At 18.9% G+C, this 23,388-nt stretch overlaps 1 protein-coding gene across 1 annotated transcript; it reads right to left on the bottom strand.

Moving 5' to 3' along the window:
• Positions 1-1,298: 1,298 nt before the first annotated feature.
• LOC122507140 lies at positions 1,299-21,860 on the bottom strand. Its single transcript, XM_043619702.1, has 4 exons — positions 21,373-21,860; positions 12,353-12,475; positions 3,574-3,694; positions 1,299-1,823 (listed from the first exon to the last, which is right to left on the bottom strand). Exons 1-4 carry the CDS (start codon positions 21,471-21,473, stop codon positions 1,758-1,760), a joined length of 411 nt encoding a protein of 136 aa, XP_043475637.1. The 5' UTR covers positions 21,474-21,860; the 3' UTR covers positions 1,299-1,757.
• Between the last annotated feature and the right edge of the window lie 1,528 nt (positions 21,861-23,388).

Consider the following 23,388-nt stretch of genomic DNA (forward strand, 5'->3'; position numbering starts at 1 on the left):
ACAACTAATTATTAATTAATAATTCCATTAATTATCGATTAATATTTAATTAATTAATAACTATTAATTAATTCAATTAATTAATAACAATTCAATTAATTCAATTAATTATTACTTGATAATTCAATTGATAATTAATTAAAAACATTTATTACAGATTTTATTGTATTTGTTTCTTTTTGGAATAATTGACAGCTTTCAAGAAATTCCAAAAATCATTTGCAATTAAAAAATAGCAAGAAAAGACATCATTGAAATATAAATATTAAAATACAGAGAAATATTTCATTTTTTCCCCTATGCAAAGAATTTTATTTTTTTTAATTTATTAATTCAATAAATTAAAATTTATTAAACTGAAATTTATAAAATTAAAATTTATTAAAATAACATTTATTAATTAAAATTTATTAAATCGATATTTTTTAAATTAAAATTTTTTAATTAAAATTCTGATAATTAATTAAATATTTTTTTGTAATAATATAATTTCAATGGTGTCTTTTTTGCGAACTAAATAAATAAATAATTAAAATTATCTAATATACCTACATAATTGCGATGATTTTTACATTAATTAGATATAATATATATTTCAACGCACTAAAAAAATTGACAAGACTTTTGTTCTCTTTTCATTTTATAGTAAGTACAGAAAAAGTTTTACAATTGTTAGTAGATTTCAGTAATAATTTAATGAGGTAAACTGTATGTGATAGTAATTTAATTAATTTTTATTAATTATTCATAATTTAATTAATTTTCATTAATTAATTATAATTTAATTAATTTTCATTAATTAATTATAATTTAATTAGAATTACCAAAAAATCACTTTATATTCAATTTTTCAATTAAAAAGTAAACGAAAATTACGACATATAAATTAAATAAAAAAGAAAATTAATTCAATATTTTAGTAAAATTGTGAAAAAAATTTCATTTGAAAAAAAATATTTGTACCAACACTAAATTCGGTCAAATTAGATCTTTCGTCTAGATTGTAAAATTTAATATTGACTACTTATAAATACTAATAAAAAATAAATATACAAATTGCTAATTAAATAATAATAATTTAACTAAAGCAATGCGTCTATGACATCTTGTCCAGAAATACTGACTAATTATGCTATTTATTTTTTTTCAATATTGATATTTCTATTTTTTTTTTTAACATTATTTAAATATAAATATACTGTATTATATTATATTAATATTTATATTAATTTAATACAAATATATTTATATTTAATTTTTAATATTCAATATTAAAAAAAGAAATTTACATTCTCGAACTTTTTTTTCAATTACAATAATTTTTGTTAATTACGAAAAAAATCGAAAATCGAAAAAAATTAATAAATTTGTCGGTGGAAAAATTACGTAAAATTTTCATTATTAGAAAATTTGTGAATTTTGTCGCAAACTATCTTCTATACAATCAAAAATCATTGTATGGATTTCATTTTGCTAAATATTACTAAATTGATTCCAAGATTACAAGAGTCGATTTGAACAAAATTTTCCTAATTTTTTTTTTTTTTTTTGCCTAATTTTTTACTATAATAATATAAATAATGTGAAATTAAACTTCAGTATTGAGTTCAAGTTCGGACGGCAGACAATCCGCTAATACTGTTCGGGCGGTGAGAATATTTTTTTTTTTTAAGAACCTCTCACGAATTTTTTAAAAATCATTTTTGTCTTTTTATTAACGATTTTTCTTGCTTCTCGTGCTTTCTTCTTTTTTTTTTTTAATTAAAAAAGAGAGGAGGGTCATCCGTTTCATCGCCCAGCTGATTATCCACGTCTCTCTGGAACTGAGGAGAAAAATAATTTATTAAATTATGTTCTGGTTATTAAATAATATTAATTAGTTTCATTTAATTTAATTCGAATCAGATTCAATTTAATTTATTTGAATGTAATTTGGATTTAATTTTTATTTATTTTGAATGTAACTTAGATTTAATTAAATTTATTTGAAATCAATTTGATTCAATTCAATTTGAATTTACATAGTTGAATTTCAATTTAATTTCAATTCAATTCAATTTAATTCAGAATTAATTCAATTTAATTCAGATTTAATTCAATTTAATTCAGTTTTAATTCAAGTTCAATCAGTTAAATCCAGATTTAATTCAATTAGATTCAATTTTATTCGGATTTAATTCAATTTGACTTGAATTTAATTAAATCCAAATTGAATTCAATTTATTTGAATTTAATTAATCTCAATTCAGATTTAATTCAATTCCATTCAATTCAATTCAGATTCAATTCCAACTTAGTTGAATCCCAATTAAACTCAATTTAATTTATTTGAATTTAATTCAATTCACATTTAATTCAATTTAGTTGAATTCAAATGTAATTCAATTTGTAATTGAATTTCGACTCAAATTCAATTTAATTTATAAGTCAAATTTAATTCAAATTAAAATTAATTTGTAAATCAAATTTAATTTGTAATTCAAATTTAATTCAAATTCAATTAAGTTTGTTATTAAATATGTATTCAAATTCAATTCCATTTCACATTAATAATTTCATTAATTAAATTCAATTTGAATTGAAATTCAATCACAATTAAATTGAATTTAAATTGAACTTCAGTTCCAAATTAAATTGCATTTGAATTGAACTCAATTAAATAAAATTTGACTTCAATTTAATTTAATTTAGTTTAATTGAAATATAATTTAAATAAACTAAAAATTCGATTTTTAATTAAAACAAAATTAATTTCCTAATTTAAAATTATTTTTTAAAAATTCATTTTTATTGTATTTTATTAATTAATTTAATTCAATGTGAAAAATACAATATATGATGAGCAGAAAAAATAGACAAAATTATTTATTTAAATATAAAATTTTTAGGAAAATTTTGAAAAAAGGCGAACTTTGTTTTAGTAATAAATGACTTTTTAAAGGAAAGACGTATGAATGAATGAGATTGTAATTTTTTTTTTTTTCTAATCCTAATGATGCAATAATTTACTCTAAGCGTTTGCATCAGGCAAAACGTGCCATAATTATTATTAGCAAATCAAAGTACTTCGTCTAAATTATAAATATTGAAAGATTAATTATAATGAAAAAAAAATTAAATAAATTATTGATAAGTTAGTGTTCATTAAACAATGGCCTTTGACCCCTTGGGTACGCAAATTGTAGACTAAATGTCTTTTATCACTTTCAAAAAATTGTTAATGGTTTCTATTTTATTTTTCTAAGTATTTCATTTTTATTTAATTTTTAGTTTATTTTATTTTATTCTGTACTCTATTTTTCTATCTTATTTTTAATTTTATTTTTTCATTCTATTTTTTTAATTTTATATCATTTTTATATTTTTATTGCTTTTTTTATTTTATATTTTATTTTTATTTTATTTTTTTATTTTGTTTTTTTTTGTTTTGTTTTTTTTATTTTCTTTTTTTATTTCATTTTTCTATTTTCTTTTTTTAATTTCTATTTCTATTTTCTTTTTCTATTTTTTTCTATTTTTTTTCTATTTTATTTTCATTAAATATTTGGGTAAACATTAATTTTCTAAACGTACCCAAGACGCAGGAAATATGTCTTTACTCTCATCATCGGTCAATTCGGATTCCGAAATAGTTCTCAAGAAGCGTTGAAATCTTTGAAAATCATTTCCAGCATTTGATCGTCGTTTGCGACCACTGAAAGCAAAAAAGAGAAAATTTTTTTAATTAAAATGAATAACAATATAAATTAATAAACAATAAACAATAATATTTCTAAATAATAATAATAATAAAACAATATTAATAAAAATAATAATAATAAAAATATAAATAAAAATAATAACAAATAAATAAATATCTCTTGTCCTAAAGAAAATTTCAAAAAATTTTATTTAATTAACAATTAATTCATATTTGATTTAAAAAATGTAATTAAAATTTTGTTTAAAACAAATTTTATTCAACTCTTATGTATTTTTAGTCAGCATTAACTTTTTATTTAATTAATTAATTGAATAATATGTAATTCAAATTTTATTAAAAACAAAATCTAATTTAACTCTTTCGTATTTTTACTCAGCAGTAACTTTTTCGCTCCGATGAAAAAATACTTTTACTTATTTATTTTTATTTATTTATGTTTTTTGTTTTTATTTTTACTTTTTATTTTTACTTCTTTTATTTTACCCTTTTTTTTATTTTTAATCTCATTATTTTAACTTTGTTTATTTTTATGCTTTTTATGCTTTTTATTTATTTATTTTTTTATTTTTGTTATTTTTACTTTTTTTTAATTTTTGTTTTTTTTTGTTTTTGAAAAAGAATTTAAAGAATTTGAAAAATTTTAATTAAAAAAGAAAAATGAAAAAAAAAAACTGTTTCTAATTCTCTATACAAAGGCGGGTAGTGAAATAAATTGCATTATTAATATATTAAATGTCGCCCACGTGAAAGCAAAGTTCGATTCTTCTATTCTAAAAATGTGATTCATTTATAAATTTGCGTATGGAGAAAGGCAAAGGACTAAATTTGGCTACTTGATAAAATACTATTACTGTATTTTAAGAAACTTAATTATTTTTAACAGCCACGACGATTATTTATATCATTTTCTGTTTAGAATAGAAAACATATATAGAATAAAGATTTATTTCTAGTGATAAAAACACGATGACGAGCATTTAGAAAACTTCCCGAAATTTTTGATTAAAAAAAAAAAAACAGAAAAAAAATTGCCAAAAATATTTGAAATTACTATACAATTAAAATAATTATGTATATTTAAAAAATTAACTATAAAATTATAATCTAGGAATAATATCAAAAGTGCAAAAAAAAACAATTAACGAAAATTAATCGTTCAGATGAACTTTTAATTTGTAGAAATAATATCAAAAGTGAAAAAAAAGATAAAAAATTAAAATTAATGAATATTTAAAAAAATTAAATAAAATTACAATCCAGAAATAATATAGAAAGTGAAAAAAAAAAATTAGGAAAATTAATAAATTAGAATGAATTTTCAAACGAAGAATAAAGAGAGTGGTGGAAGGGTCAAAAGAATAAGGAATGCGGAAAATAAGATTTATCACGTAAAGATGTTCAATGAAACAAGTTAATCCAGCAAAGAAATTTAATTAGCTGATCAGTGAGAGAGAGAGAGAGAGAGAGAGAGAGAGAGAGAGAGGGGGAGAAAAAAAAGAAGTCAACTGAATTTTAAACAACTCTCTGAATCATTTCATTGATCTCGACTCTATAGTCGTGACCGCGTTTTCTGCTTTGCCTTGTATGATGTAAGGTCAGTTTCGCATAAATCTCTTCGAAGGAAATGCCATTCTTGAATCTTCAAGATAACAATTTATCAAAACTTTAAATCAATCACTCCGAAAATTTCTCTCCCCCCCCTCCTCTTTTCTCTCTCGTTTTTTATTTTTCACTTCCGCACCCTCATCTCAAACTTCAATTCGTTTTAGGAAAATTAAAAAAATTTCAAATTAATTCATTTTTTTTTTTTTTTTGCTTTTCTCCATTCATTATTCAGTGTATTTTTCCTGTGTATTTTAGTCGAGTGTATTTTCATCAAAATTAGTAAAAAATAAATTAAATTAATCAAAATGAATAAAAATTTAATTATGTTAATCAAAATTTAATTAAATTAATCAAAATGAATAAAAATTTAATTATATTAATCAAAATGAATAAAAATTTAATTATATTAATCAAAATGAATAAAAATTTAATTATATTAATCAAAATTAATTAAAATTTAATTAAATTAATCAAAATTAATTAAAATTATTTAAAATTTAATTAAAAAAATAAAATTATCAATTTGCAAAAATTATTTTTATTATTATTTAACATTTTGTAATAATTTAATTATTAATTTGAAATTATTTATTTAATAAAATAGAGGTAAAATTATTAACATATTTTTTAATGTAAGTAATATTTTGAAAAATATTTATAAAAATATTTTTAAATATTTTCAATAAAAATATATAATTAAAAGAAATATTTTCCTGTTTAAATGCGAATATTTTTTTTTTTCAATAACAAAATTTCTTTTTTTTAGTAGGCGTGAGAAAATCTCGGAGTTCACTAACAAAGTTTTTTACTTTTCATTTTTTATCTCTCCTATATAATGTGCGAGTACAAAATTGGCACATACTTTCTTGAATGAGTTTTATAATTTTTCTATAGTTAAAAACAAACTCATTATTCAGAAACGAAAAAAAATTTGATAAAATGATTTTTAATTTTTAGAAGTCATAAAAAATTTTAATTTGAAAAAAAAAGTTTAAAAAACTTCAATTTCGTTATTTTATAATGAAAAAGAATATTTTCCATAAAGGTGCATCATTTTTTTTCTACATTTTTTTAAATTTCAAAAAATCGCAACTTTATCAAATATTTTTAATATTCTTGCAAATTTAAAGAAAAAATTAGTAAAAATTTTTTCTTTATACAGTCGACTCTCGATAAAAAATATTGAATAAAAAATATTTAAATAATAATAATTTATCGAAACTTCTTTTATCGAGAGCTGACTGTAATTAAATATTCAAAATAAAAAATATTTAAATAATAATAATAACAATAATAATAATTTACCGAAAGTTTTAATTATCGAGAGATGACTGCAAATCAAAATTCAAAATAATAATAATTTATCGAAAGTTTTATTATCGAGAGATGACTGCAAATCAAAATTCAAAATAAATAATATTTAAATAATAATAACAATAATAATAATAATAATAATAATAATAATAATAATTTATCGAAAGTTCTTTTATCGAGAGCTGACTGTAATTAAATAATAAAAATAAAAATTATTTAAATAATAATAATAATAATTTATTGAAAGTTTAATTATCGAGAGATGACTGTAAATAAAAATTCACCGAAAGTTTTAATTATCGAGAGACGACTGTAAATAAAAATTCAAAACAATAATAATTTATCGAAAGTTTCATTATCGAGAGATGACTGTAATTAAATATTGAAAATAATAAATATTTAAATAATAATAATAACAATTTATCAAAATTTTAATTATCGAGAGATGACTGTAAATAAAAATTCAAAATAAAAAATATTTAAATAATAATAACAATAATAACAGTTTATCAAAAGTTTAATTATCGAGAGATAACGGTAAATAAAAATTCAAAATAATAAAAATCTACTGAAAGTTTTAATTATCGAGAGAAGACTGTAAATAAATATTTCAAAAATTAGCATCAAATTTGTTATACTTATACAAACACAGTGATTTCATAAATTTTTCTTTTTTTGCAGTTATAAATATAAAAAATAAAAGCTTCATTACTCCTTCATGATGGAAAAGTGTATATTTATAAGGAATTCCCCGAGTGCATTGCGCATCTCTTCAAGTATCGTAAACAAATTTCCGGTACAGTAACGCGACACTGAATAGAATAGAAATTTATTCGAAATATATTCTCGAGGACTGATAAACTTGTTAGGGACTCGCTTTTCCGTTGCATTACCCCTGTTATTTCTATCCTTGACAAATGCATTTCAATTGTCTGCAAATTTTCCTTCAAAAAAAAAAAAAAAAAAAAAAAAAACTAAATAAAATAAAAAAATATAAAAACTTTTCTTATAAAAGGTTTCCGCCTTCGTGAAAAGACAAAACTTTTTCAATTTTTCTTAAAAAAGATAGAGAGAGAGAGAGAAAAAAAAAAGTATTCAAACTTGTATTCAATATTATGAAAACAATACTTTATTGTAAACTGTCCTAATTAATCAAAACAATATTAATAAACAATAATAATAAATAATTAATCAACCTATCAATATTTATTATATTTTTATTTTTATTTTCATTTTACTCATGACTCATATTAATAATTAATAAATTACTTATAAATTATCCATTATAATTTATAAGATTAGAAAAAATTCTAAATAATTAAAAAATTGCAAACTGGAGAAAAAAATTAATACAAATTTATTTAATAACAAATATTTATTTATAATATTTTTCCCTTGTATTATTTTTTTATTTTATAATACTTTTTGTTTATATTCCCTATTTATATAATTTTGAAAGCTATTTTATAGTTGAGAAAATTTTTCGATCATTTTTCATTTTCTAAATTCTCAAAGTTTGTAAAATACATTGTGTTTATTGTAATAGATGGTTCCGTATTAATTCACATATTAAGTCCAAACACGGGCAAAATTTACGGGAGAATAGAAAATTTTCTTTTGCGTGAATTTCAATTTTATTATTTATTATTATTTCGATAAATAAATCTTAAGATTTATTTATCGAAATTGTAAATTATATAATTAACAAATTTTACACTAAATTTATAATTATTAGTTATTATTATTAATTAATTAATTTAGTAAAATTCCGAAACCGAAGCCGAATGGCGTGGACTATTAATAATAAATAATTAAACTAAACTAAACTAAAAAATAATTAATTAATAATAATAAAAATTATAATTTATTATAATAGTGCATAATTATTTGTTATTTTTATTGTTTTAATAATAAAAAACAAATTTTAAGAATAATTTCTTTCAATGACAGAGTATTAGAAATAAAAAATAAAAGTACTTTTCATTCAAAATTATTTATTCATGACAATTGAAAGTTAAACATTAAAAGTAAATTTAAATACCAATTAAAAGTAATTCAAGTATAAAACGAATTTTCCTAATTTGTAAAATTGTAATTAATTATCTCCTTTGCGAATTATTCATTTATGAAAGTGAATTATTATTTTTTAAATTCCCAGTAGAAAAAATTCTCTTATTTCTCATCTTTTAATCTTCATTTCTATATTAAAAAAAATATCTATAATTATTTTTTTCTATATAAAATCAATTATCGTACAATTAAAAGTAAATAATTAGATTCTTATTATTTATTGTTTATTTATTATTCGCTATTATTTGCTATTATTATAATTATTGGTATAATTAATATTTTCAATTAAATTACTCACTATTGTAATGAAACACATATTAATTTTAAGAGAATTACAAGTTATTTAATTAAAATGATTTGACAAAATTTATACAACTACTTTGTTTATTATTTGAAATAATAATCAATACTGGTACGGATTATTATTTTAATTATAATAATAATAATAATAATAATAATAATGATAATAATAATAATTATTATTTCTATTGTTTAAATAGTTATTTAAATATAAATAAATTAATAAATTAAATAATTTTTACGTCCTTTGTTTGTTTAATTGTTTGTTTTTAAATAAAAATAAATAAAAATAAAAAAATAAATAAAAATAAAAAAATTTACATGTAAAATTTGTGTGTATAGATAAATTGAATTTTATAAATTTAAAAAACCATTTTTCTCCCACTTATAACGAAAAAATAAATAAATATAAAAATTTGCATCAGTTTGTCAAAAGATTTCAATCAGGATTGAAATTTTTTTTTATGTTTACATGCCTCAAACAGTATAATATGAAATTTCTCCTGATATTAACGACAAAAAAAAAACCTATTGTCACAGATTGAAAATGTAAATCTATACATAAAATTAAATCACGAAAAGATTATGAAAAACGTTAAAAAAAAAAAAGAAATTTTGTCGTGTAATAAACAAAAAATTAAATAAAAAAATAATCCTAAACAAAGCAGTAGATAAAAAAATAACTGAATTGAAAAAATAATAAACAGTTTATAAATAATAACGAAAAAATTATAACAAACAAAAAAAATAATAATAATAGACCACGTAGTGTATAAATAATTATCAAAATATTAAACAAAAAAAATAATAGACCACGTAGTGTTTAAATAATTAACAAAATAAATTAAACAAATAAATCAAAGCAGTAGATAAATAAATAAATTAATTAAATAGAAAAATAATAAACAAAGTAGTATCTAAATAATTACCTAAAAATTAGAAAAAAATATACAAAGTAGTATATATAAATAATTATCAAAAAATTAAACAACAAAAAATAATAAACAAAGTTTTATATATAAAGAATAGTAAATAAACAAAAAACAATGTTTTTTGCACATATTTGTTAAATAAATAAATAATTAACGAAAATTAGAATTTTAAAACCTAAAAATCCAAAAATAAATAATTAATTAATTAAAAATAAAAGGACCGGTAAAAAAAAAACACGCGAGCAATTAGCAATTAATGGATTGATTTTAAACAATCTGGAATTATTAATTTCAAATGCTAAGCAGAAATGCTATTGACATTAAATATATTACATTATATATATATATATATAATACGTTAAGTATTTTATCCTTTTAAATTTATACACCTACACTCAAAATAATTTTTATCTGATTCAATTAAAAAAAAAAAAAAATAATATAATAGAAAGAAAAAGTATTTCAAAAACCCTTTAAAAAACAACACAAAAATTACTATATTTATTTATTTATTTATTTAGGAAATATAAGGAACAATATTTTAAAATATCTACTTATTTACTTATTAAAATTTATAATTTTAAATTTATAATCCATTTAATTAATTTAAATAACAAAATTTAAAAGTAATGGAATAATAATTTTCTAAAGTATTATTATTTGTTATAATAATGTAATTAATTAGTATTATTATTTAATTTTATTTCCTTAATGTTTCCTTATTTAGTATAATAAATATTAATTTTAAAACAATTCTGCCTTAAATTTTTTATAAATTTTGAAAAAAAAGAAAAATAATAGAACTTAATTATTTGAAAATTTTTTTTTTTTTTGTATATTTCTAAGAAATAATTAATAAAAAAATATAATTAATTAGTAATTATTATTACTTAATTTTTTTCGAAAATATAAAAATTCCCTCCATAATTTTTCCCTTTTCGAAAAACAAAATTAGAGAAAAAAAATAATTGAACTTAATTATTTAAACAATTCCTTTGCGTATTTAATTAATAATTAATAAAAAATATAAATAATTAGTAATTAATATTTAAATAATTTTTTGAAAAACGATGTAAAAATTCTCTCTTCAATTTTTTCGTTTCCATAAAACAAAAAATTTCCGGAGGAGAAAAAAATAGAAGAAAAAAGTTGATTAAAAAATTGTCAATGGAAAATTTTTAACAAAACAAAAAATTTCTCTTTTCCTTCTATGTATATAGGAATTCGGGCTTCGTTTTTTTTTGTGAATGAATTATTTACACGTGAATCACTGAGTAATTCCTGAAATGTTCTCCCTATATAAATTTGTATACAATCGCGCCCTATATATGCTCGCGATTTTCATTCCAATGGACTGAGTGTATTAGCTAAAATTTTCTCAAACGCAAACCAATTTACACCCACACTTTCTTTTTCTTTTTCTTTTTTTATCTCGAGAAATATATACATATAAGAAAAAAAGAAATTTGAGCAAAAAATAAAATTACCGCAAAAATAGGAAATAGTAATGTACAAAGAAATTTTTTTGCAAAATAAAAAGAAAAAAATAGAGGGAAAATTCATTGCTTCCACTCGTTGCCGGATATGAGTTTTTGCATTTTTTATAAAACCCTCACTTACCGCCAATATACATCCGATCAATTTTTATTTTTATGAATTATTAATTACTGTACTTCCGAAAACATTTAAAAATTTTTTTCTATCTTTTAGTAGAAAGTCAAAAATTTACTTGCAAGTATTTTTAAAATTTTTTTTACTATTTTTTTTTTACTATATTTACTATTTTTGATTTGTTATTGTTAATTTGAATTCGTAATAATTATATTGCTTGAATAAATAAATAAAGATATTTATTTATTATTAAATTAAATTTACTAATAATTTATTTATTATCGAATACATTATTATTTAATAGTAAACAATTTATTATTTACCATTTAGTTAAATAAATAAAGTTTAAAATAAATTTATTTAAATAAATAATTTATTAAATAAATTTAAATAAATTTTGATAAATTTTAGTTAAATAAAGAAAAAAATAAAAAAAAACTATATAGTTAAGGGCATTTGAACCTTGATGACGTCACACATGCTTTGCACAAACTGTAACGTCATCAAGGTTCAAATGCCCTTAAATAAATAATATATTCTGAAAAAAATTTATTTACTTATTGTTGAATTTATTATTGTTTATTAATAAATAATTTATTATTCACCATTTAGATAAATAAATAAAAACCTAGTAAAATTTATTTATTTATTATTCAATATATTATTGATTATTATTAAACAATTTATTATTCACTAATTAGTTTAATAAATAAAAAAATATTCCTGAATAAAATTTATTTCAAGACTTCTTAAAACAAATAATAAATACGAAAGAAGAATTAAAATATAGAATGAAAAAAAAATTGTTTGAACTTACATTTTTGCAGGATCAACTCGGCCAAATCCCACAGGCACTGTGACTAATTTTCCCTTTAGTCTTGACAATGCCATTAGTGTTTCAAGTTCCGCCAGTCTTTGATCAGAAACACGCTTCTGTCGACTGTAACAAAAAAAAAATTATTTTTAATTACAAAAATCCGTTTTTTCAAATTTTTTTTCAATTTTTTTTTTTTGGACACTTTATTTCAGATTTGAAGTTGCACAAAAATTTACAATATCGTGACAGAAGATTCAAATTTAAATTTAATTTTTTTAATTAATTTTTTTGAACAAATTACACGGCTAATTAAATAATTAATTTTATTTATTTATTTAAAAATACTTCCACGAAATAAAAATTTCAGAAATTAAATAATTAACGAATTTTAATTTACTTGACTTAATTTTTTAAAATTAAGTCATTATATTAATTTGCTATAATTTATTTAACGAATTACACGAATTAATTATTTAATTAATTAACGTTAATTTACTTGACTTAATTTTTTTTTATTAAATCATTTTATTAATTTGCTATAATTTATTTAAAAAATTACAAGGCTAATTAAATAATTAATTAAGTATAATTTATTTAACGAATTACACGACTAATTAAATAATTAATGAACTATCATTTACTTGATTTGATTTTTTTTTAATTAAAATCACCAAATTAATTTTTTTTAAATTTATTTATTCAAGAAATCACTAAAAATCACACGACTATGTAACTAATTACTGAAATTAAACTCAAATTGTTTATTCAATTTTTTTTTGCAATTAAATATTTTTTTCTTCTTTAAAAAAAAATGAAAATCTAATTGGACTTATATTTTTGTTTATAATTTTTTTTTATTAGAATTTCTAAATAATTCTTGTTGTAATTTCTTGGAGAATTTAATTTTACACACTTGTTGCATCATTCAATGCAAACTGCAGTCATTTTGCGTCAGTGGATCAACGCCTCGAGTGATGCACAAAATTGACTTACGTGTCAGGGAACTCACGTTACGTTTTTTTTTCGCTTTTTTTCTATTCGCACATTCTTTTCTCTCCGAAGACAATAATTTCTAAACTGGCCCAAAATTATTATTGTCGAAAAAAATTTTGTTTAAAAATATTTTTATTAAATTTATTAAAAAAATAATTTAATTTAATAAAATTTATTAAATTTATTTAATTTAATAAAATGTATTAAATTTATTAAATTTAATAAAATTTATTAAATTTATTAAATTTAATAAAATTTATTAAATTTATTAAATTTAATAAAATTTATTAAATTAAATATAGATAAATACGAATATAAACAAAAAAATGTAATAAAAATGTTAATTAATGTATATAATTAAAAAAAATATATTTCGGTGAAATTAATAATTTTTTATTTTTTTTTTTAAATCAATAAAGAAAATAATAAATAAATTTGTGATTAGAATGTATATTAAAAATAATATAATTTAGTTACAATGAGAATAAAATATAATATAATAAAAATACAAATTAAATAAATAATTAAATTGTAATTTAAATAAAAAATAAATTATGTAAAAAAAAATAATTATTAAAATGAAATTGGAAGAAATTTTGTTGAAGTACCTTTTTGAATATTATAACAAAAATGAAAATCTAGTAGTTTTGATTTCACCTCGAACGTGAAATTATGTAACAGGAATTTACTCAATTTATTTATGTGTGTGTGTGTGTTATAATAAGAAAAGGAGCAGATTTACTATTAAAGTGTTTGTGATACAATAGCCAGATGACACTTGGGAAATCCTGGTATGAACATTACCATACGATAATCTAACTACTTTTTTACTTTATCTCGTAAATTTTTTAAATTCACTATTTTCGTAGTGGGAGCTAAATATATTATAAAAATACGATTAGAAAGAAAAAATAATATTACCACTAAACTTCCATTTATTATTCCGGAAATATTGCAATTTTTTTGCGTGTGTGTTTTCAAGAATTTTTCAAGCGTGCAAAATTCTAATAAAAATGCAAATTTCTTAAAAACACAATTATAAAGTTACAATATTTATATTTTTGAAAAAAAAGAAAAAATTTTAAAAAAAAATTTTGTGAGAAAGTTTATAAATAAGTGCAATAAATAAATGCAGCAAATAAATATAGAAAAAATATAGATAAAAAATAAATAGAAAGAAGTGTAAAATAAAAGGGAAGAATAGAAACGAATAGAAAAAAGTAGAAATAAAATAAAAATAAATAAAACAAAAATAAAACAAAAATAAAAAATAAATAAAAACAAATAAAAAAATAAAAATAATTGTTAGTAGAAATTAAATAAATAAAATAATTAATTAAATATCAAAAAATTCTTAGTTGTGGAAAATTGTCTATACTATATATGCAAAAGAAGATTTTTGTGTCAAGAAAAGAAACTTTTTTCAAAGTTGAAAGAAAGTTGATAAAAATAGGTGGAAAAAAATATTTAAAAATATTTAGACCCTCCTCAACTATCCTTTACGATAAAATTAACATAATATAACATATTGAAACAATCGACATATAATCTTTCCATTTCTTCTTCATATACCAATATCAAGTTTGTTTTTTTACTCTAGATAATTTCTCATGATAAAAAATTTTCTCTCTCTCTCTCTCTCTCTCTCTCTCTCTTTCTCTTGAGAAAAAAAAATGAATATCCAGTAAGTAGAAAATAGGGATTTTACTTATGGAATATCGATAATTTTATCTGATATATACTTCAACCCAATTGTGACCCTCTAATCAAATACAAGACATCTGCCACGCGTTAATTATCATTTTATCATAACGTGTTTCTTCACTTTTTTTTTTTTTTTGCTTTTGAAGAAAAAAAAAAAAAATTCCATCGACATACGTTTTTCTATTACGTCATAGAGGTATTTACAAAAATGAAAAAAAAAAGTTTTGCGATAAACAATGAAGGTGAGATGTGTTTTTAAAAAAAAAATATTTCTCTAAAAAAATAAATCTAAAAAAATAAATCTTAAAAGATAAAATCCTTTTAAAATGATTTTTAAAAAAAATATTTTCCTCTTTTTAAAAAGATTTTTTTAAATATTTTTTTTAAAAATATTTTTCTCTTTTAAAAAACGATTTAGTTTTTAATATTCATTAAAAATTATAATTAGATTTTTATTTAGAAAAAATGTATTTCTTTATTTAAAGAATATGTTTCTCTTTTCAAACGAATTTTTATTTAAATTTATTTTATAACCAAAATATGAAGTTTTTTTGTTTATTTTCTTTATAAAAAAGAAAAAAAAATTTTTTTTAAAAAATAAAAAACTATTTTTTTATTTTAAAAAAGTTTTTCTTTTCTGAAAATAAAAGAAATTTAAATTATTTTTATTTAATTTCAATTAGAAATTAAAATTAAAAAAGACTAAAGAAAAGTAAAAAAAAACAGTAAAAAAAATTTGTATTTTGTTTAAAATAAAAAATCGAATTTAGTAAAATAGAAATATTGCATTTTTTGAAAAGCAAATTTAAATAAGAGGAAAGTACAAATATAACAATATATAGGAAATGCTTATATAGAGGATATCTATACAAAATTTATATATACATATTTGTGAAGAAATTTCTTTGAATATAATATTTTCGATCGAATTTCCACACGCATATATGCACTTTAGAAACGAGATACTTCAATTTCGAAAGGGTTAAACATCCGAGAATTAGACTTGTTTAATGCACAATAGGATCGTTTGCAGGAAAAATAGAATTTTTTCCGCATATATTTTTTTTATTTTTCATTCACTTTATTTATTCATTCATTCATTTATTTATTAACTCATTTATTTATTAATTTATTTATTAATTCATTAATTTATTAATTTATTAACTTATTAACTTATTAATTTATTAATTTATTAATTTATTAATTTATTAATTTATTAATTTATTAATTTATTAATTTACTAATTTATTAATTTATTTATTCATTTATTAAAAAAATAATTTTAAAAATTATAATAATAGTTTCTATTATTGTTATTATTAATTATTATTTATTTACATCTTTAATTATTATAATTATTATTGTCGTGAAAAATGGGAGTGATTTTCGATTTGATTGACGAAAAAAAGTTTCGAATAAATCAAGCAGAAATATTTTCTTAATGATGAAACGCTAAATTGTTTCTTAAAAAAGAAAAAAAAATTGACGCTCATTATCCTAATCGGCGTTCAATCGTGTGTGACTAAATGTTAATTCCTTATAATTCATTGTTGTCTTAGGTTGGGGACAAAATTGATATAAATTATCGAAACATTTCCCACCCCTCTTCTATATATAAACGAATACAATGATTTTCGAAATAAAAAAATAAAAAAAAAGTAAATCCAAAAAAATAAAGAAATAAAGAAAAAAAGAAAGAAAGAAAAGAAAATAAATTAAAAAAGACAGAAAGAAGAAAAAAAGAATAAAATAGAAAGAAAGAAAGAAAGAAAGAAAAAAAGAAAAAAAAAGAAAAAAGAAAAGGAGAAAGAAAAGTATAGTAAGAAAAAGAAAAAAGAAAAATAGAAGGAAAGAGTAAAAAGAAAAAAAGAGAAAAATAAAGAAAGAAAGAAAGAAAGAAAAGAAAAGAAAGAAAGAGAATAAAGAAAAAAAAAGAAAGAAAGAGAAAAAAAGACAGAAAAGAGAAAGAAAAAAAAGAAAAAAGCAAAAAAAAGAAAGAAAGAGAAGAAAAAAGCGATAAATTATCTCTACTTAATTATGCACGCGTAATTAATTACGAACACATAATATTAAATTGCACGCATTAAATCGTATTTTCAAATGATACATCAAACAATGAACTCTTCTTTTTTCTCCCCCACCTCCACAACAATAATCAATTAATCAAAAACAAATCGCGCATGATTTGTACGTGAAATCAAATTTTCTGATGAATGTTGAAAATAATTGATTGTCCGAGATGTATTATATACACGCACGACTATTATAAATTCGCGATCAATTTTATTGTCAATTAAAAAAAGAAAAAAAAAATTTTAATTTCTTTTTGAAACTAAATAATTAGAAAATATAAATTCGGAATAATTATTGAGTTTAAAAGAAGAAAAAAAAACCATATTGATAGTAATTTGTTTAAATAATAAAAAGTAAACGTACATTGATGAGTATTTGTGTGTATATTATTGAGCAAGGTTGGGAATGAGAGATAATTTATCAACACAGTAGTGTCATAATTATCTTATTAATCATAAGAAAAAAGATATATATATATACAATAATGTAGGATATTAAAATATTCTATAAAAAGTAGTATTCTGTTGTAAAAATATTTTTTACAAAAAAAATTTTTTTTTCTTTTTGTTTATTTTGTTTTTTATTTTTTTCCCATGAGTGGAAAATAGTGGTAATTTTTTTACGTGAATAATTTAATACAATTAAAAAATAAAAAACTGACAATTATATAGAGATATTAGTAAATTATTTAAATAACTATTATAGAAAAAAATTCTACACTTAAAATTTTTACTACTAAATTTCAACTAAATTTCTATATTGCAAAAAAATAATTTTTTTTAGCGAAATTAACAAAAAAAGCCGAAACAAAAATTAGAGAAAACTTTTTCTATAAAGAAATATTAGTTTCCACACAGAAAAAAAAAAAGTCTGACTCCGTTTACACCTTAAATTCAGCCTCGAAAACAGGCTGAAAGTAAAACTTTTTTTTTAGTGTGCACTAATACTAATAATACTAAATTTTTTTTTTTTGTAAAAAATGATTTTATCGAAAAATTAGAAAAAAATTGCAAACAAAAATTATGAGAACATTTTTATAAAGAACTATCAGTGAATAATATTTAAAATATTAAAAAAATTTCTACTAAATTTCTATATATTTTGTGGAAAATAATAATTTTATAGAGAGAAATTAGAAAAAAAAATCCCCAACGAAAGTAGAAAAAAAAAATTCCCAAAGAAATTAGAGAAAATTTTTACAAAAAAAAAAAAAAATTAAAGAAAAATTTTTGGTAGAAAAAAAGTAGAAAAAAAAATTGTCTAATGTAAATTTAGAATATTTAAATTTCTAATCAAATGGAGTTTTAAAATTATACGTGACGAGTTCCTTTGACTGTAAACAATTGTTAAAAAATATCTATACCACTCAATTATCAAGACTTCGGAGAAATGATATTTATCTGCATTTAAAGCCTGATTTGGATGCAAATTCGCAAATCATTTTCAAAGAATAATATTAATTTTTCATTCTAATCAGTTCAGTTCGACTACAATAATTTTTATTATTTTTCATTCATTATTTTTAAATTCTCGATATTGATTCAATCGAGCATTCAATAAATAATAAAAATTGATAATAATATTAAATAATAACAACAAAATAAAATAACAATATGAAACATCGAATAAAATATTAATAACAATACTGTTTATTAATTTTTTATTCTCATTTAATTATTATTATTAATATTATTATTATTATTATTGTTATTATTATTATTATTATTATTATTATTATTATTATTATTATTATTATTAGTTGTGTTATTATTATTATTATTATTATTATTATTATTATTATTATTATTATTAAATAATAATTATTATTTATTTACTAATTACAGTTTTACTCTATCGAATAGAACTTCATTTTGACTGTAATTATTATAATGTTCTATTCTTTTGTCTTTTTTCAATTTTCTCTTTTAATTTCAAAGACCGTTTATTGAATAAATTGATAATAATTTTAGTAATGATAATAAAATAATTTAATAATAATAATAATAATCACAATTGACAAATATAGAACAATTTTAATAAAACATTAAATAAAGTACAGAATGCATATTATATATATACAAATAAATGAGAAAAAATAATAGCGGAATCAATAAATAATAAACTGACAATCAATCCATTAAAATAAACAAATAATATAACAGCAAACGCCACAAGAATTATATTTTTTTCGACAAATATGGTAGTAAATAATAATAGAAAAAATAATTGACCTAAAAATTCTTCAATATTAGTTTAAATATAACGAGAGTAAAAAAAAGTATTCAACAAAAAAAAAAAAAGAGAGAAATAGAGAAGAGAAAAAATAGAAATAACCAAATAATATAGAAAAAATAAAAAAATTGTAAGGAGGAGTTAATAAATTAAATGAACAAATTAAAAAAAAAAGTAAAAAATTAAACAAACAAATTAAAGAAAAGAAAAATTTTAACGAATAAATTAAAGAGAAAAGGAAAAATTTAACGAACAAATTAAAGAAAAGAAAAAATTTAACAAACTAATTAAAGAGAAGAAAAAATTTAACGAACAAATTAAAAAGAAGAAAAAATTTAACGAACAAATTACAAAGAAGAAAAAATTTAACGAACAAATTAAAAAGAAGAAAAACTTTAACGAACAAATTAAAGAAAAAAAAATTTAACAAATTTATTAAAAAAAAGAAAAAATTTAACGAACAAATTAAAGAAAAGAAAAAATTTAACAAATTTATTAAAAAAAAGAAAAAATTTAACGAACAAATTCAAAAGAAGAAAAAATTTAACGAAAAAATATGAAAGAAAGACAGAAAAAAGTAAATGGAGAAATTAAGAAAACTAAAAAATAGATTAAAAAAAAGGAAAAGAAGAATTAAGAATATATAAGTTTCAAAGGAAATGAAAATAAAAAAAAATGTGTTAATTTTGTAGTTGAAGAACTAAAGAAAATTTTTACATTAAAAAAGATAGAATATTTCCTACTGTTTATGCAATTAATTGCAGAATTACATAGCAATTGGAAAATTAACTAAAACAACTAAATTCAAATTGTTCACGAATGATAATAAAATAATAGTTAATTATACAATTATTAACAATTGGAAGATTAACAGAAATACCAAAGAATAATTATTAGCTCTCCAAATTCGAATTCGTAAAAATGTTTACTATATTTCAATTCGTAATTTTATTATTATTTAATTCGTAATATTTTTTGCAATGGAATTAAAAAATTTTATTGACAAAAAGTAATTTTTACTAATTTATTAGTAATTTCTACTTCTTTTTTTCTTTTCTTTTTGGTTTTTCGAATTAAAAAATGTAATTGACAAAAAGTAATTTTTACTTATTTATTAGTAATTTCTACTTCTTTTTTTCTTTTCTTTTTGATTTTTCGAATTAAAAAATGTAATTGACAAAAAGTAATTTTTACTAATTTATTAGTAATTTCTACTTCTTTTTTTTTGGTTTTTCGAATTAAAAAATTTTATTGACAAAAAGTATTAGTAAATTAAAAAAATTACTCTCTAAATTTGAATTAGTAAAAATGTTTACTAATTTGAATTAGTGACTGACTGTTTGATTTTGATTTAGTAAATATTACCATAATAAATAGTAATTTCTACTAATTTTTTTGTAGTAAAATTTACTAATTCAAAAGCAGAAAGTCCGTCACTAATTCAAATTAGTAAACACTTTTACTAATTCGAATTTAGAGAGTAGTTAACTAAAAAGCTAAATAATAATTATTAGCACTTAGAAAACTAACTAAAAACCGGAATTGTATAATAATTAACGAATGGTGGTAAAATAATTAATTATACAGTTACTATCAATAGGAAAATTAATTAAAAAATTAAATTGAAATTATTAGCGAATAGTAATAAAATAATAATTTAATTATTAGCAATTGGAAAATTAACTGAAAAATTAAATAATTTAATTTTCCGAGTGCTAATAATTATTATAAAGTTAATGTCAATTGGAAAATTAGGTAAAAAATTAAATTGTAATTATTAGCGAATATTAAGATAAAATAAATATAGTTAATATCACCTGGAAAATTAATAAAACGAACCTAATTTGTAATTATCAGCGAATGGCAATAAAATAATTAATTCTAATTATAAAATTAAAAAACTGAATTATAATTATTAGCAAATAGTGTCATTAGCGAATTACAAAAAGACAAATAAATAAAATAAATTTCTAGTAAAAATAATAATTAGTAGAGAAAGAACAGAAAACAAATTGTACCTAAGGAAACCTGATGGCCTGGCGTGTGCTACTTCTGGTACCAATGCAAGAAGAAGAAGCAGAAAACCCGCAGTCACTGTTACTAAAGATTGGTTTTTCATTTTCCTCCTTTTTTTGTTGTCGTACTTGTCGTAAAACACACAAGAAAAAAATACCACTTCTTTTTTTTTGTTTTTTTTTTCAAAAATACAAATGTTGCACCCTAAACACTTTTTTTTTTTGCCTCTCAAAATTAAATTTACTTAATTTTGTAATCACACTGGTATTATTTATAATTTCACCCTTTTTCAGTTACTTATTTACTTAATTATTTTTTTAACGATTCCTTGATCTAGATCCTTTTCGTTTTGTGTCTTCTGGAACTGTAACGAGTTGCTTGGTGTTTTTCAGCATATATACTCAGTTGCGCGATGGCTCCTCCCCACTCGTGAATCCTCCCTCACTTTATAATCTGGCGCTTGTTCTCCAGTTCTCTCCTCTGTACAACGTTTCCCAAAGTTTTTCTCTCTCTCTCTCTCTTTCTCTCTCTTACTTTCTGACTCTCTATCCCTTCCTATCTATCCCTTAAAAATTCTCCCCCCCCCGCTTTTTTTTGCTTTTCAATGGAATATTTTCTTTTTCAAAAAGAGTGGGGGAATTTTAGTGAAAAAAAGGGGTCTCAGTTTTTCCCCTTAAATTCACATTGCATGCAAATGTGTGTATGTACATAGTGATCACCATCCTTCTCAATGAGAAGCATGAGTAGGAAGCGTGATAAAAATTTTTCTCCATTGACATCTCAAATAAGTGGAAAAACTTTTTTTTTATCAATTTTATTTTTATTTTTTTTTCTCTTTAATTTTGATTTTTCAATTTTCCGTTCAAAACGCAAAATGAACAAAATTTCGTGGAAGAATTGTTTAACGGTGAAAATAATGCAAAATTATCGAATTTTCCTAAAAAATTAATTTTTAAATAATTGTTCACTTTTTAATGAATTAGTAGTTAATTATTAAATAACAGCTGAATTTTTAGTTAATTATTTAACAATAAACTAATTATCAGTTAATTTTTTAGCAATGAACAAATTATTAGTTAATTATTTACAAATAAACAAATTATTAGTTAATTATTTACCAGTAAACTAATTATTAGTTAATTATTTACCAGTAAACAAATTATTAGTTAATTATTTACCAATAAATTAATTATTCGTTAATTATTTAACAATAAACTAATTATTAGTTAATTTTTTAGCAATGAACAAATTATTAGTTAATTATTAGTTAATTATTTAGTGATAAATTAATTATTAGTTAGTAATTTGTTAATTCTTAGTTAATAATTTATGGATAAATAAACTATTAGTTAATTATTTACCGATGAATTAATTATTAGTTAATTATTTACCAATAAACTAATTATTTGTTTATTATTTATAATAAATTAATTATTAGTCAGTAATTTGTTAGTTACTAGTTAATAATTTATGAAGAAATAAATTATTAGTTAATTATTTAGCAATAAACAAATTATTAGTTAATTATTTACCAGTAAACTAATTATTAGTTAATTATTTACCAATAAACTAATTATTAGTTAATTATTTAACAATAAACTAATTATTAGTTAATTATTTAACAATAAACTAATTATCAGTTAATTATTTAACAATAAACTAATTATCACTTAATTTTTTAGCAATGAACAAATTATTAGTTAATTGTTTACAAATAAACTAATTTTTGGTTTATTATTAAGCAATAAACAAATTATTAGTTAATTATTTACCAATAAACTAATTATTAGTTAATTATTTAACAATAAACTAATTATTAGTTAATTATTTATCAATAAACTAATTACTGGTTAATTATTTACGAATAAATTAATTTTTTGTTTATTTTTTAGTGGTAAATTCATTATTAGTTAATTATTTACCGATAAATTAATTATATTTGTTAATTATTAGTTAATAATTTTGTGGATAAATAAATTATTAGTTAATTATTTACCAGTAAACTAATTATTAGTTAA

Source organism: Leptopilina heterotoma, unplaced genomic scaffold, assembly GCF_015476425.1.
Source record: "Leptopilina heterotoma isolate Lh14 unplaced genomic scaffold, ASM1547642v1 Lhet_45, whole genome shotgun sequence".
NCBI classification, from domain to species: Eukaryota; Metazoa; Arthropoda; class Insecta; order Hymenoptera; family Figitidae; genus Leptopilina; species Leptopilina heterotoma.